We start from the raw sequence: 15,538 nt of genomic DNA, 5'->3' as shown, positions 1-15,538 counted from the left end.
TATGGGTTTGACTCAAAATTAATTATTTTGATTTTTGATTTTCCAGATCCCTGCATTCTTTTTAAAATGAATTAATTATTTGAAGTTCCCCAATATGTCACATAGGCTTAGGCCATGCTTGAAAGAATAAAATATAAGGGTAAATTGCAATTACACCATAAAATTTAGGAGTGTTAGATTTTACACTCTAAAATTTCAGAATTTGAATTTTACCCCCTGAAGTTTAGGCGTAATTGAGTTTTACACATTAACGTTTCAGAATTTGGATTTTACTCCCAAAATTTGGAATGTTTGGATTTTACACCCCAAAATTCTGAAACTTTAAAGTGTAAAGTCTAAACACTTCTAAACTTTATGGAATAAATTCCAAATATATTTAAAATTTAGGAGGTAAAATTCAAATTCTAAAATGTCAAATATAATATCCAAACATTCCCAAACTCTAAGGGTTAAATTCTAAATTCTAAAATTTTAAGGTGTAAAATTCAAACAATCCCAAATTTTAGGTTGTAATTTTCAATTTACCCAAAATATAATATAATACTTGAATTAGATCCACAAGGAAGTTGTGCTTGATTGAAAAGTGGTTGTAAAATATGTGCCTCCGAAATGGATATCAACTAAACCTCATAATTTTTTGCATGGAGGTCCCCAAATTATGCAAACTTGGTGTTTGTTGAAAAGATATCTTACGAAAAAGGTTGAAAGTAAAAATAAAAAAATAAAAAAATAAAAAAAAAAGAGAGAGAGAGAAGAAGAGAAATATAAATTTGCTTGAAAAGAAATTAGAGTATTTATGGAGAGATCAACAAAACATCCCATGAAACTTGCACGAATGCAAGCACAGATGCCTTCCATGCAGGGTGTGTTAAATCAGACTCTAAAAGTACTTTGTATGTTGAGTTGTCTAATAATTTTTTTTAATACTAAAATCAACTTTCCTATCGTCAATTTCAGTAATCAAGTTATTTTTTTACTAGTTTCTCAAAAAAAAAAAAAAAAGTTATTTTTTTACTAGCTTTCTCATTGACGATTTTAGTATGCTTAAATATTCATAACCAGAATTTGTATAATCAACCATTGACTTGGAAGAGCTAATTTCTATGATAATAATAATAATAATAATAATAATAATAATAATAATAATTTTTTTTTTTTGAGAAAATGTCTAAGAGAAAATTTTTATTTATTTATTTTTTATTGTAGGAGTTTTAAACTTTATTTGTTTCATTTGTAGCGCTTTGCGGTGCCCTAATATTCCTAGGATTCTAAAAACACTTCAATCATAAAAAGTTGCTTTAACTTCTTTTACCCCTTTTTTGACATTTTTAATCTTAAAGTAATTGAGGTCATTTTAAACTGCCCAGCACACATTGACCTTGGAAAGTGGAAACAATTTAGTATAGTTTCAACTTTTTTTAACAATCTTGAAATAGGTCTTGCAAGACCGGTTTCGGCCACACATATATATAGTTAATAGGTGTTCTTAAGGCAATTATTAATAATCTATTTTTAAAAAAATTTGATACTATTTTTTTTATGAGAAATAGAAAAGGCTATCAAAATATTAATTTTTTTTTTTCAATAAATACTTTCTTAAAATGGTTCAATAACCATTACTCTTAAAGTATGAGTTAACATTTTCCTTTAAAAAAAATATTAAATCTTTTTTTTCTTTTAAGAGAGTTTCAATTTATGGCGTGATGGCGTCCACTTCTGATAATAGCTTTTTATCATTAAACCGAAACATCAATCAATCTTAATAAGACCATTTCAACATTTTTTATTATTATCTTTTTAAAATTTGAGATCTATCTTACATCATAATGATATCACATTTTTTAAAACTCAAAATCAGTTCTATTAAAACCGATTTGACCTATTTCAACTTCTTATTTTTTAAAATTGGGTAAAGGAAAAGCTGATTCCCTTAAGAGCATCCACAGCCCAAATGCCAAATGTAAGCATAAGCATTAAGGCCTAAAATCCCCACTCCATTAGAACTTGTAAAATCTAACTATTGCAAAAAAATTTGCAATTGTGCTATAGTGCGATTCTTGCGATTCTAAATGTAGAATCGCACTGTAGCTAAATTGTAAAGATATATTAATGTTTTATATGTAAAAAGCAGGTGTTCTCTCTCCACCGTTTCTCATCTCTCTCTCTCTCTCCATCACTGAAACTCTTTCACACCAAGCCTCTCTCTTCTCTCTCATCCCATCTCTCTCTCGCCATCGTTGCCAATGCTAAGCTTCTCATCTTCTCCGTGGATCATGGCTCCGTCACGGTTCATGGGTGCATCAAGTCCGGTGTGGGTCGTGGGTCGTGGCTCTCTCAAGTTCGGTGTGGGTCGTGGGTTGTAGGTCTCTCAAGTCCGATTGCGTTGGTTGGGTTTTAAATCGGTGTGGATCGTGGTGGGTCATGGTGGGTTGCGGTGGCTCTAGGACTGAGGATCATGGTGGATTGATGGGTTTGGAGTTCTAGGTTCTGTGGTTTGTGTGTGTGTGTGTGTGTGTGTGCACGCGCGCATGTGCTGTGACCGATGATTTAAGGAAGAGGTGGGTTTGGTTTGATTTTGATTTTGATTTTGTGGGTTGCCGTGATTTTGAGTTTGATTTTTTTTTTTTTTTTTGGTGCTTGAAGATGACTTTGGTTTTCAACTGATAAAAATCAGTTTGGGTACTAAGTTTTGGAGATAAAAATCAGTTTGGGTATGTTCTTCGTGGTGGTTGTAGTAGCAGGTGGTTGCAGAGGTGATTTGGGTTTTGGGTTTTTGTAATTATTTGGGTTTTGGATATTTTATTTTATTGTGTAGAAATATTATTTTAATGTGTTGTATTGTAAAATAAAATTTGGGATACTAGAGTATTGTAAAATGGTATTGTATAATTGATAAAATGGCTTTTTGAGATGGTAAAATAGGATATGATAGAATTTCCTGATGTGAATGCTCTAACTATCTATGCCCAATGATCACAATTTTTAGGAAAAATTTGCTAAATAGCACCTAACCAACCCTATTTAGTTATGTAACACTTTTTTGGATTTCGAGTTTGTCAAACTTGAGTTTCAAGTAAAACTCGAGTTCAAAGCATCATGTTTGATCAGATTGCCATAATGCTTAGAACTTGAGTTTGACAAATTCAAGTTCCAAAAAAAAAAAAATAAAAAAAAAAATACAACATAACTAAATAACTTTGACTCAATGTTTTTTTCTTAAATTATTCTTAAAATTATGCTATTTGGCAAAGCATGTGCAATTTTTAACAGGCTCACATATGTTCATGTGAACAGTTACATGACAAGCTGTGGTGGTAAAGAAAAAGTTATTGTGTACTCCCATGTGTGTGACTCACTCCTCATATTAGAGGAGGGAACAATGCTCCAAAAGTATTAAATAAATTTCCGTTGTGGAGGAAGTTTTCCCACTTCCCATGGTTTTTGCCTGGAAGATAAAACAGCCAGGAAGTTTTTTGTTTATTTTACCGAAAGGGTGCTATGAATCTAGCCATTTGTTTAAAGGAAAACATAAATAAAAAAAGAGATGTTAAATTAAATAGAACCCAGCTAGTCAATCCACTTGACTGACTCAGCCAAACCTCTCCACCACGGAGCCATCAGTGTTCAATCTGGCCCTTCTGAGAGTACTGTTGCTTGGGGGAACTGAATGCATTGGGTTTCATCTTATCAGATTTTAGCATATTTTTTTTCACTGCTTTCTTTTAGAAAACAAAATACCAATCTGAGGATTCAAATTAGGGTTTTTTTTTTTGAAGGGATTCAACCTTAGTTAGCCGCTATAGACTTGTAGCAATTTGAATTGTAAAATAATGATAGCATTACCAAACGGAAAAAAGGAAAAAGATTTTTTTTTTTTTTTTAAAGTATTGTAGTAAGTAGTAAGTAGTAAAGAAAAGCTAATTAAGAAAGACCAAAGATTCGAGAATCGAATTGTAATTATAAATAAATAATTCAATTGACTTAAAAAATTGGGGAATAAAGGTAGAGTTAGTGGGGGTGGCCATCAGTACAACAGTAGGGACAAAAAACGTGATACTTACTGCATCTGAATGATCCAACGGCTCTCTTCTCTCTCTCTAACGGCTCTTTTCTTTCACACATTACCAGCCCGCTCATTTATCAAAATTTGAATATCTCTCTCTCTCTCTCTTTCTCTCTCCCTTTAATTAAATCAAATCCCAAACATTTTGAAATTGTTCTCGGAAACTGTACCAAGTACCCACCTCTCTTCTCTTATCCCTTAATAGACCATTGCCACCACAATAATTCAAATCTCCGTGCCATTGTTCCTAACATTTCTTTTACAAACAAACACATCAGTTGTGTCTCCTTAGGCTAGGTTGGGGCCACACCACAAAACATCATGGGTACTTGTTTCAGTAAGAAGAAAGAGTCTTCTTCTTCTTCATCTTCTTCTTGTCCTTCTGCTGTTGTTGGTGTTGCTTCAACACCAAAGACAGATCCAGACGTTACCCATTTGAGTAATGACACACGTTGTAATAATGACAATACCCACAAAGCTAAAGTTGAAAATTCCGAGCTGAAAATGAAGCTAAAGAAGGAGAAGAAGATTGTGCAAGAAGATCAACAAGTGGAAGAATATGAAAGCGGAGTAGTGAAGAAAGAGATTTTTGTCATCAAGCACCGGAAGAGTCATGATGATAGAGATCGAAATACTCGAAGCCCACCTCCTCCTCAACAAGACTGCGTTGCTTCTACTACTACTTCTAATGAAGTGGTACCTGAATCAATGGCTAACAAGGTTGCAACCGGAGCAGCAGCAGCATCAATTGGTGTGGGTGTGAGGACATCGAGCTGCACAAAAGAAGAGGTGGATGCCATTCTTATTCAGTGTGGTAGGCTTAGCCGAAGCTCTTCCGGCAAGGCTGCTTCCTCATCAGCTTCTGCTTCTGCTGACCGTGGTAGAAAGTACTCGGGTTCGAAGAGGAGTTACGACTTTGACCGATGTGAGAACGAAGTTGTTGCTGCTGTTGATGATGTCCAAAAGAAAGCCAATGTCATTGACGACTTGTGTTTAGAGGACGAAAGAAGAAACCACCACCGTCAACGCCACCGCCAATCATCGCGGCCATCTTCTTCTTCTCAAGGGAGGAGAAGAACACCCAGCAGAGAAAGGGAAAAAGACCAGCAACAGAGATCCAGCAGCAGAGAGAGGCGAGTGAGTCGATCCCCGGGTAGACGATCATCTGAGACATCCACTCCTGCTAGTACTACCACTGTCGGTGCAGCTCACACTTCTGGTAATGGTACTAATAGGCCTGGAAAGATGGTTTCAGTCCCTGCTACTGTTTCATCCTTGGTGATGGATAAGAGCAACAATGCTGCTCCTGCTGGTGAATCTGCAACAGGAACTTCTGTCAAGAGGATTTCAGTCAGGAGGAATGCTGGAAGCGATGCTGCGATGGCAGCTTCAAGGGGTGCTGCATCTCCTCGATCTCAGTCCCCAGCAAGAGCAAATGGTAAGATTTCCAATGACAATCAGCAGCCATCTCTTAGCCGAAGCTCCTCCAGGAAAGCAGAACACTCTCCTTACAGAAGAAACCCATTGAGTGAGATTGATACCAACTCCCTCGCATATCCACAGCCACCCAACAACAACAGCAAGGTGCAAAATAGAAACAAAAGAGAGACTGAAGAAGGGATTGTTCTGAATCAGGTAATTACTTATCTTTCCTACTCTATCTGATGTCTTATGCATTCGTGCCTGTTTCGTCAATTTATGGCCTAAAAACCTTTTTTCAGTGTGAATCAATTCAGTCCTATGATGAATCTGTTAGAATCATGGATAAATGATTAAATTCAATATTTCCTAATAGCTTAAACTTTTGGAATAATAGGCAATTTTTCAGTATGAACCAATTCAGCATAGAACTATTGCCTAAATGTGAGGGGGGGAGTACTAAACTTATGGTTAAACGATTAACCATAAGCTTTGGGATAACTGATAATTTATCAATATGAACCAGATCAGTATCGATCTCCTCATTTTGCATTTGTTAGCTAAACAATATTGATCTCCTGCTCTGAGGTGTCAAATGTATCAATAAAAACACCTTCATTCTCCAATGCAGAAACCAAATGCTGAGATAATAAACAGTAGCAACAACAGAGCTGTTCATGGGACTAAAAACAAAACGAGCAACAGAGGGGCACTGGACAACCAGGTTGTGACTGTAAATTGCATACAGAAGGAACAGCTGGTGGAAGAGGCTAGAGATCAACAACCATCAGCCACCGGTCATGTCACCATTAAAACTGTGGTGGCCTCAGGTGCTGAAAACCTGAAACCCCAGGCAATAACAAGAAGCAGGTCTGGCAGGAGATCCCGAGACCTAGACTTGAATTCTGAAACTTTGTTGAATCCTACATCATCCTACGCTGCACTGTTGCTTGAAGACATCCAAAATTTCCACCAGAAAAGCAACACACCTTCAGTTTCTCTCCCAGCTTGTGTCACCAAAGCCTGCTCCATCTTGGAAGCAGTTGCTGACCTTAACTCCACTACAAGTTCTAATTTATCCTGTGCTTTCTCTGAGGACAGGAAAAGTCCAACATATCAATCTAACAGGGAAGCCTACAATGTTGCTTTGGGTGCCACTCTTGTTGGGAAGAGAGTAGCAGATACCAAAGACCCTTTTGTTGTAGAATCTGAGGTAGCTGTCACAGATGATGTAACGGAGCCAAGCTTTCACAAGTATGTAACAGTGAGGAGAGGTGGTGCATTAGTTGGTGCGGCAGATATGGAAGACCAAGAATCCTCAGGCAGCAACAGTTTTGTTGCTGGTGGTCAACAACAGCATTGGGGCTTATCTTCTTCATCCTGGGAACCCAATTCAGCTGATTCCACTGATTGCTGGACTTCAGGATTAAACACCAGAGAGGAAGATCAAAAGAGTCCACTGGGTTTTGAGGGAAGTGGGTTATCTGAACCAGGCCGCAATATGAATGAAACCAGAAAGAGATTGAGTGGGAAGAAGAGTGATTGTGATCAACAGCGGAGTGGTGGGATTGGGCGTGGCCGGCTTGGCACCAGTAGAGGCCTGCACTCAACTCCTGTTGTTGCAGCTGCTGCATCCACATAAATATAAATAATGAATGACTTTTCAATTTGGTTGTACCTTTGATTTGAGATGAGGATTCTCCAGTTTCTGTTTGGGGTTGCAAACTTGCAACCAAATTCCTGCACCTGAACCAAAGTTGTAATTTCATTTTTTTTTCTTCTTTTTTCTTCATTTGTAACTTTTTAAAGTCATTCTTCCATCCATAACAGATTTATCTCTGTTCATATTGTTTTAGTGAAAATTTCATGCTCAATCAAATCATAACTTGGTTTTGCAGTTATAGCTGACATCAAAAAACTCGGTTTTGTTGTTTAAGGGTCTGTTTGGATATTGTTTATTGCTAAAAATTGAAAACATTATAGAGCAAAATAATTTTTAAATGTGTAAATAGTACCGTAAAATCTAGTTTTGAAGTTGTTTTTTTTTAAAAAAAAAAAATACTTGCGTATCCCGTAAACAATGCACAAAACCTATCATTGTTTTAGCAAGTTTTCCATGTGTTCTAAACGCACACTAAAATGTAAAATTTCTTTAGCTGTCCCTGTCCCTGACCAGGTACTATAAATATGTAAAATTTCTTTTCACTAAAAAAGGAATGCTATAAAGCTGCGAGAGTCAAATGGTTTTGAGCCACATTGTGTGCAATCATGGCATGCCTCTAAAATTGAAAAATAGTAAATTCACATTAAAATTTCAATACTGTTGAACAATCTCAAAATGTATTTTAGTTCCAATCGACATCATACACCAAATCAATACAAAAGACTTGAGCCATTTTGGACACAATGATTTTCAATACTGGTTTCTGTCACAAATAACATCAAGCGCATATTATACCTTGATCCTTCTCCAGAAAAACAAAACTGGAAATAACTAATCCCTAATTAGGGCTTGGGGCTGACATGGGCTTTCCACAAGCAATCTACCATGATACCATAGCTCTGAGATAATAGCTCCAACCTTTTAAATCCTCACTAAAGCTTAGAAATTGACAAGAATTGGGAACCATATTTACAGGTTTGCATTACTACTTGAATGGTTTATTGATTCATTCTAATATGTATCCAAGTTTATGTTCATACATACTACAAACATCTCCAAACCAAGTCATGAGGATCAAGAGGTAGCCTTCAAACGAGCATTTCTTTCCTTTCGTTCAAATGTCAAATCAGCCCATATTGATCATATGCTTCATTCCACAGCATTCAGATGAGCATTGCATTCCTTTCATTTAAATCTTAAATCGACCCATATTGATCATAGGAATGCTTCATTCCACAACATTCCTATAGTTAACCATGTATATTGCAACCAAAGTAACAACAGCCCCAACTAGTTGCAAGGGTGAGAAGGTCTCACCAAGATATATAAACCTGGAATTACAAACAAATAGAGCACAAATTTTTTTTTAGAAAGCTAATTACAAAATACCAATAAGAAAATGGGAAAAAAAAAAAAAAAAAAAAATCACTGGTAATCAATTGCTGGTGTGGTTCACTTTGCATTAGATAAAAATTTGATAGCATTACAGGTTCATCTTCCATACAGTTGGATGACCTTACCCAAAAATTGAAGCAAACATTGGGGTTAGAAAGGTAAGGGAGCTCAGCTTTGTCAGGCTACCTGAAATACATTAGCAAGTTCATATCAATTCCCAACTAGGAGCTCAAAATCAAATTTAGATAAGTGTAATGTGAACACAAGAGACTAAACATCAGCTGATAATTATTAAATAGATAAAAACAAAAAAGGGGGAAAATGATAAAATTGCTTGCAGTTTTTATTAATATTTTGCACAGATAACTTTTATCCCACTATGATATGTAAAAAAAGCTTGAGACAAAGGTGGACAAAGTACACTCATCAGAAGTGCAGGAAGTTATGTACAACTCAAAATAAACTTCGTTACCATGTAAAATTTCCAAAAAAATGGATGTTATTGATACAAGTTTTGGTTGATTACCATTGAAGCCCTTTTTTGGATAACGTAGGGGTCCTTAAAGAAGAGCCTTTGGACTCGCCTCACTAACAAAACCTACGACAATTGACCCTACCCACTAGAACCAGTTATCGGGTATTTAGGGGTATTCACCCCTAATGGGCTAAGTAGTTTATGCTCATAGCCATAAGCATTGAAACTAGGTAGGCTTGATGTTAATCAAGAAGCAAAAGATAGGGAAGTAATTCATATTTACAAAATAATCTTAGGAAATAAGATAATTTTATGCATTTGAGTGATAATAAAATGCATCTCATTCTACATACTCTTATCATAAACAATGACAGTTTTAACCTTCACAGATGTAAAGTACCAGTGTAAATCTTAACCTCTGATTTTCTGATTCTTAAATGTGAAACATTGTACAAACCTTAACACTCATTCTGCCATGAACCTATTTTAAATAGGTAGATTTATTTGCCAAATCATTAAAGTTGTAAAATAAATTGTTTGTATATAAAAGAGTAATGTTACAATCAAGTATTCAATAGCTATTATCTTCTGTACTCCACTAGATAAATAGTTTGGCTACACCAATAAAAAAAAAAATTTATACAAACAAACTACTTCAAATTTCTATTCAACTTGGAACTAACAGTCAAAAACAAACCATAAGAGAAAAAATAAATAAATAACTTTTTTTTTGGGGGGGGGGGGGGGTGTTGTGGGGCACATGTAAACCGTAAGGGAAGAAAATAACTTTGTTCTCAAAATTAAGGAAAGATAGTAATGAAAAGTAGAATTCTAAGTTTCAATATGAAATTAGGTTGAGAAGATTAAACTAAAACAGAAATTTAGAGATAACCTTTTGTTGCATTATAGAAAAATACACCATAGCTTACAGCACTTCCAAAAATGGAAGTATACAGGAGTGCCAAAACATCATTAGCAGTGAACTCCTTTAGACTCCCAGTGACAGCAGGATCATGATTAAGAATGGAGAATGTCACAAGAGGGAGGCCACCAATAACCATGTGCTGCAACAAAATAATTTGTGTTACTCTGTTGAAGCTCTATTTTTTTTTTTTTCTCCAGAGAATTTAAACCAAAACTTGGAACATCCTACAGGCTACAACTTCCCAAACACAAATTTATTATGAGATTTATGATTATAATTGATGATTAGAATCATGAGTCACATGCAATATAGAAATTAAAGAGGTTAGAAACAAAGCCCATCAAAATCTAAATTAAAAATAAATAAATGAATAAAAAAGGATGCTAACCATGTATAAATCAAAACTCTCAATGATATAAAAACTTATAGGGGGAAAAAAGAAAGGAAAAACATAAGTTCTCCAAAACATCTTGAGTCAGGAGTAGAATAAGTCAATTTATAATCTTTAACACCAGCTTGTATTTACTGAAAGACAAAATAAGTTCAGAGTTAAAATTTTAAACTTGTTTACTATTAAAGGTAAGAATGCTCAAATAGGATCCATCAAAGTTTCAAAGGTGCTATAAAAAATGCTGGGATTAACTATCAGAGATTAAGATATGAGTGAATTACTAAGTGAGATGGTAGAACCTACCCATCCAGTTGCCATGATAGGATCAGAGTACTTGGAAACCCAGCGGACCATGACTGTGCCAATTGCCATGCTCTGAGCTGCAAGAAGCATCCACCACTCCCCACTTCCCCACAATGTAAAGTTACTGCTATCAAAAGAAATTGCAGATACCTGCACAACAAAGCTTAGCATCATTTTAAAGCAATAAATTGCAAGTCAATAGATTTCTAGAAAATAAAAGTTATGAAACTCTTCTATACTATTTTAAGAGAAAAGTGTGACAAAAATTTGTATGATACATTGCATGTACGATAAGTGAAAAGTGAAGAGAAGTGATGGGTGCTTTCATTGAGCATTTTGCTTGGACAAGGGAATAAGGGGAGGGAATTTGACCCAATCTAATTTACAGAACAAAAGGAAGAGTGGATCTGCTGCACAGCAGACATCAAAATAATGGCTGCTTAGTACACCCTCACGAAAGCCATATCTGATTCTCTCTTCACCTCCTTGAGAGAATATCAAAGAGAAAACCAACCCCACTGTCTAGTTAGCAAATAATTATTCGTACCAACAATAACCCAGTGTTTGCTCACCACCAAGACATCAAGCCTCAACATCTAGATATTGTTTCCATTGCTTGGCTAATTCATTGGCATTTTAAACCATGATACATTTTGTTAAAAGTACTGTATATAAAGGTAAAAGTTAGTTGAATAGTACCAAAAAATGCAGTGGGACCCATAAATAGTAACAAAAATAAGCTGAAATTGCAAATAAACTGAAATTTTTAGCTTGTCCCAAACGGACACTATGTTGTGATAAGTGAGGTTTCACATCAATCCAAAAGATCTTGATTAGCTTTCATGCTTTGTTTCCCCCTATCCAGCTCATTAGCTTGCACACAACAACCTTACCCAACCCCTGCCATAGGAAGTCTGACACTCGCTGAGCCTTTCCTTCCCCCACCATTGATTGTTGTACTCAATGTTTGGTTCAGTTTGCCCACCAAACACTATACATCTGTTCTCTATAAACTTACCCTACAATACCTATGTCACTTAAGCTCACAAATTTCATAGTAGACTGATAAATCACTTCCAACAGACACTGATGTAGGAGTGAAATGTAATACATGGAAGATGTTGACATGGCGTGGTGATGTGGCAAGGAGTGACGTGGCACATGCACTTGCTAGATTTTAGAAAGTTGTTAGAATTAGAAGCCATGTGCTATATTAAATATAGCATGTCATTAATACATTACAATTGTATTCTAGCATGTGATAAATGTGAGTTAGTTACGGATGAACTCTTATTCCATCTAGTTCTAATTCATATTACAGCCCATTATATTTCCCTGCATCACACTTCCATTTCCAAACTTTATAACAGTTTGTTTAACAAGTAGTAAACTGAACATCATTTATAAGAATGGTTATTCCCACTGTTAAATATCTTTAATTTGAAAGGTCATCTCCTCTAGCTTAAACACAAAATCATAAATCCCAATTGTAGGCTTCCCTTCTTCGGTGCAACTAATCAATCATCCTTGAGCAAGCCAGTAGGAACAGAGAAATACTGATAAAGAACTAGGTACTTTAGACACTGCCCAACATTACCCCTGGTTAGACCCTTGAAAAAGTATACTGAACTTCCAAAAGTAGTTCAAACACATCATGTAAGTGTTTGAAATTTCTATTTTGACCACAATGTGACTTAACTAATAAAATTCAGTAAATCTATATTTAAGTTCAAGTACAAGTAACAATCCAATCTCAATTACCAAATTCAATAATAGTAATAGTAAAGCAATAAAGCAAAGTATACTGCAATTTGGTAAAAGTGGAAAACCAAAGAAGTCATTCTTCAATGGAAAAACCACTCCAATAATAATGTACCCCACAAGGAAATTCACTATAAACAAAGGAGTTTACAGAATAATTCATAAAATCTTTGTGATTAAATTCTACTGACCCAGCAGACAACTTGTTGACATTACCACAGCAACTTCATAATCTTTGTGATTATTTTTCAAACTGAACTTGGAAAATAATGTCGGACTTTCTCTCTTGAGCGAGGGATAGACAAACTTTTGGGTTGAGTTGTTGTTTCGCTCGAGTGAGCATTACAATTTTGTTCAAGCAAGAAAGGAGTTTACTCAAGTGAGCTCTCGCAGATTGTACTTTTTCAAGCAGTTACAACCTTTACTTGTTCCTCAACAAATGACCAAGTATTGCAACTCTTTTTTTCATATTACATTGTCAACAATATTACCGATATAAATCTTAACAATCTCTGCCTTTGGAAACTCCATGACAAAACCCCCATTACATACTCATATAGTACAGTAAGTCTTGATAAATTACAGACCAAAACAAGGAATCACTACCAACAACTAGAGACTTTTATAACCTAAAAAAAAAAAATTATGTCTTATCCTGAAATCATGAACAAACCAATAAATATGCACTAAGAATAAAGCAGGTATAAACCGCAATTCATAGTCACGAGATATTCGGTTAATAGATGAATTTGAGTTGCAAACCATACAGAGTATCAATCAAATTCACAAATACCAACAACAAACGGAAAACATCATTCCCAAAAAAGAAAAGAAAAAATACAAAAGTATCTCCCCAAGTACAAAAAGATCAATGTAGCACAAACAACAACACACCAAAGTTACCTAAATTAGAGTTTCCTAATGCTTAACACTACTCCTCCTATGAGTAGTCTGCAACTAAAGGAGATATTTGAAGCCAAAATAGACAAATTGAAAAAAGAAACCTAAACTCAAAAGCATTTTGCATTTACATGAAGGAACAACAATGTTTACCTCAAGGAGTAAAAGTCCTATGACACCAAGTACAAGCCCTGCACCTCCAACAAACCCAATGGACTCACCAAATAACAAAGACGCAAGTATAGCCACTGTTAAAGGTTGAGAGTCAATTATCACCTGCATTTTGGAAAATGTAGTTGGTCAAAGCAAACAAAAAACCTATATATTCATTTTTCACCAAAACTGGTAAATGAAAGGAAATTTATGTCCCTTAAATATTCTTAACTTTTAATTTATACCACCTGAGGAATTGCTTTCTTCCAAAAAAAATTTATCCATGTAATCGGTCCCCTGGAAGAAAGTGTTTGAATCCATATCTATATAAATGCTTACCAAGACGTGTTGTGAAACAATTAGATATGAAAATACAAGATAGTTGAAAATAAATAGCAAAGTAGCAGTAATAACAATAAAGAAAAATCAAAAGTTGATTTTTTTTTTTCGAAAGTTACAATGGAGGAGGGAAGGATACATAGGAAATGTCAATTGAGCTACAAGGCTCTTGGCAACTAAGAATTGATTATTAACCCATAATTTACAGGACAAAAGACCAAAGTTGGATATATTAACAGTTACAACCTTTGGTGTGTGTATGTGTGAGTAATAAAAGTGACAACCTCAAAATGAATAGAAATGTAGTAAAAATTCAACGAAACAACAATTAAGTGTGAATTGTGGAAAACATACGCTACCCAAACCAGCCGATGTCTTCTGTAACCCTTCAGCAAGAAAGCCCTGTGTCCACCATCACTACCATATGTCATCACTAAGAGCAAGTAAATTTTATTAACAAATTAAGTAAAGGTGATCACCTGGAAACAAGCGGCATCAACAAGAGCGAAGAGAGTGATGGAAAGCCAAGCGGTGAGTCCAGAAGGAAAGGGGCGAGCACGCGAAGCCGCGAATGCGATCAAGAGAAAGCCAGCTGGGATGGTACGAAAGGCGGAAACGAAGAAAGGGCCATACTTTGGAATCACTTCTTTCATGGCCACCATAGCTGTACCCCAGAAGAAGAATGGCGAAACTAGCACTGCCCATTCCCATACTAATTCTAATATTCCTTCTTCTTCTTTAGAATTTTCAGCTAAGATAGCAACGACTTTATTATTGTCCTGTCCTGTACTCACGGAATCAAAACCAACAGCTTCTTGTTCTTGCTGTTTTTCTTCCAAGTCGGTGTTGGATGTGTCGCTGGTGCATCTGACGATTATATCTCTGAAACCAGTGAAGTTTTTCCTGTTCTTGACGTTGTTGTTGGTGGTGGTTTTTTTGTTGTAGTGTTGAAGCTGAAGCCTAGCCTTAATTCCAGTAGAAATCTTGAAAGAAGAAGAAGGTGTTGAAAATGAAAAATTATGGAGGGAGAGAGGAGCATGACAACGGCAGTAGCTGGGGTAAAAGGCAGAGGTGGAGGACCACCGCCATGACCCCATTTTCCTATATCTTGTATCAAATGCGCTGAACCACACAAACACACAGAAAGAGAGACAGAAACGTTCGGTGACGAGTGAGTGAGAGGTAAGTGGTACTAGTAAGTGATAACTGGCGACCACTGGTGACCGCTGATGACTTCTAATCAAACACACAGAAAGAGAGACAGAAACGTTCGGTGACGAGTGAGTGAGTGGTAAGTTTTTTTTCTTTTTTGGGTAAAGGGGTGAGTGGTAAGTGGCACTAGTAAGTTATAACTTCTAATCAAATCATCTTTATCAGGAACAGTTTACAGTTATACAGCTTAATAAATTCAGAGGTAAAAAAGTGTCAAATTTACATATTTTTCATTTTTGACCAGAAATTACCCAACATTTTAGATCAGGTAAAATTGTGTAAGTACGAGGGTACAGTTAGGGATGGTCATGGGTAGGGTATGGATTGGGTATACCCATACCCTACTCGAAAAGTTTACCTATGGATACCCGAATATCAATACCCATTAATATCCATACCCGAATCTTACCCGAATATATTATCCATGGATATCCATACCCTACCCGAAACCCATTTAATTTATTATTATTATTAAAAATAAATCCAAATACAGCAACTTCTTTTTTCTTTTTTTTTGCACCGTTTACATTCATCTCTCT

The 15,538-nt window shown here is 35.7% G+C and overlaps 2 protein-coding genes across 3 annotated transcripts; one reads left to right on the top strand and one right to left on the bottom strand.

The window, feature by feature from the left end:
- Nucleotides 1–4,185: 4,185 nt before the first annotated feature.
- On the top strand, nt 4,186–7,418 carry LOC126714036 (uncharacterized protein At1g65710). Its single transcript, XM_050414026.1, has 2 exons — nt 4,186–5,698; nt 6,114–7,418. Exons 1-2 carry the CDS (start codon nt 4,385–4,387, stop codon nt 7,122–7,124), a joined length of 2,325 nt encoding a protein of 774 aa, XP_050269983.1. The 5' UTR covers nt 4,186–4,384; the 3' UTR covers nt 7,125–7,418.
- Nucleotides 7,419–7,762: 344 nt separating this feature from the next.
- On the bottom strand, nt 7,763–14,982 carry LOC126714035 (WAT1-related protein At3g02690, chloroplastic). Of its 2 annotated transcripts, XM_050414024.1 has the most exons (8): nt 14,267–14,982; nt 14,142–14,189; nt 13,697–13,771; nt 13,449–13,571; nt 10,635–10,784; nt 9,908–10,079; nt 8,666–8,726; nt 7,763–8,476 (listed from the first exon to the last, which is right to left on the bottom strand). In XM_050414024.1, the coding sequence occupies exons 1-8, from the start codon at nt 14,882–14,884 to the stop codon at nt 8,374–8,376; spliced, it is 1,350 nt and encodes a 449-aa protein (XP_050269981.1). In that variant the 5' UTR covers nt 14,885–14,982; the 3' UTR covers nt 7,763–8,373. The 2 variants fall into 2 exon arrangements, with proteins under 2 accessions (XP_050269981.1, XP_050269982.1); XM_050414025.1 differs by lacking the exon at nt 13,697–13,771 and having other exon boundaries at nt 14,267–14,981.
- Between the last annotated feature and the right edge of the window lie 556 nt (nt 14,983–15,538).

This window comes from Quercus robur, chromosome 2, assembly GCF_932294415.1.
Source record: "Quercus robur chromosome 2, dhQueRobu3.1, whole genome shotgun sequence".
Classification (NCBI taxonomy): Eukaryota; Viridiplantae; Streptophyta; class Magnoliopsida; order Fagales; family Fagaceae; genus Quercus; species Quercus robur.
The sequence above is the reverse complement of the archived record's forward strand: the minus strand, read 5'-3'. Positions and strand labels throughout refer to the sequence as shown.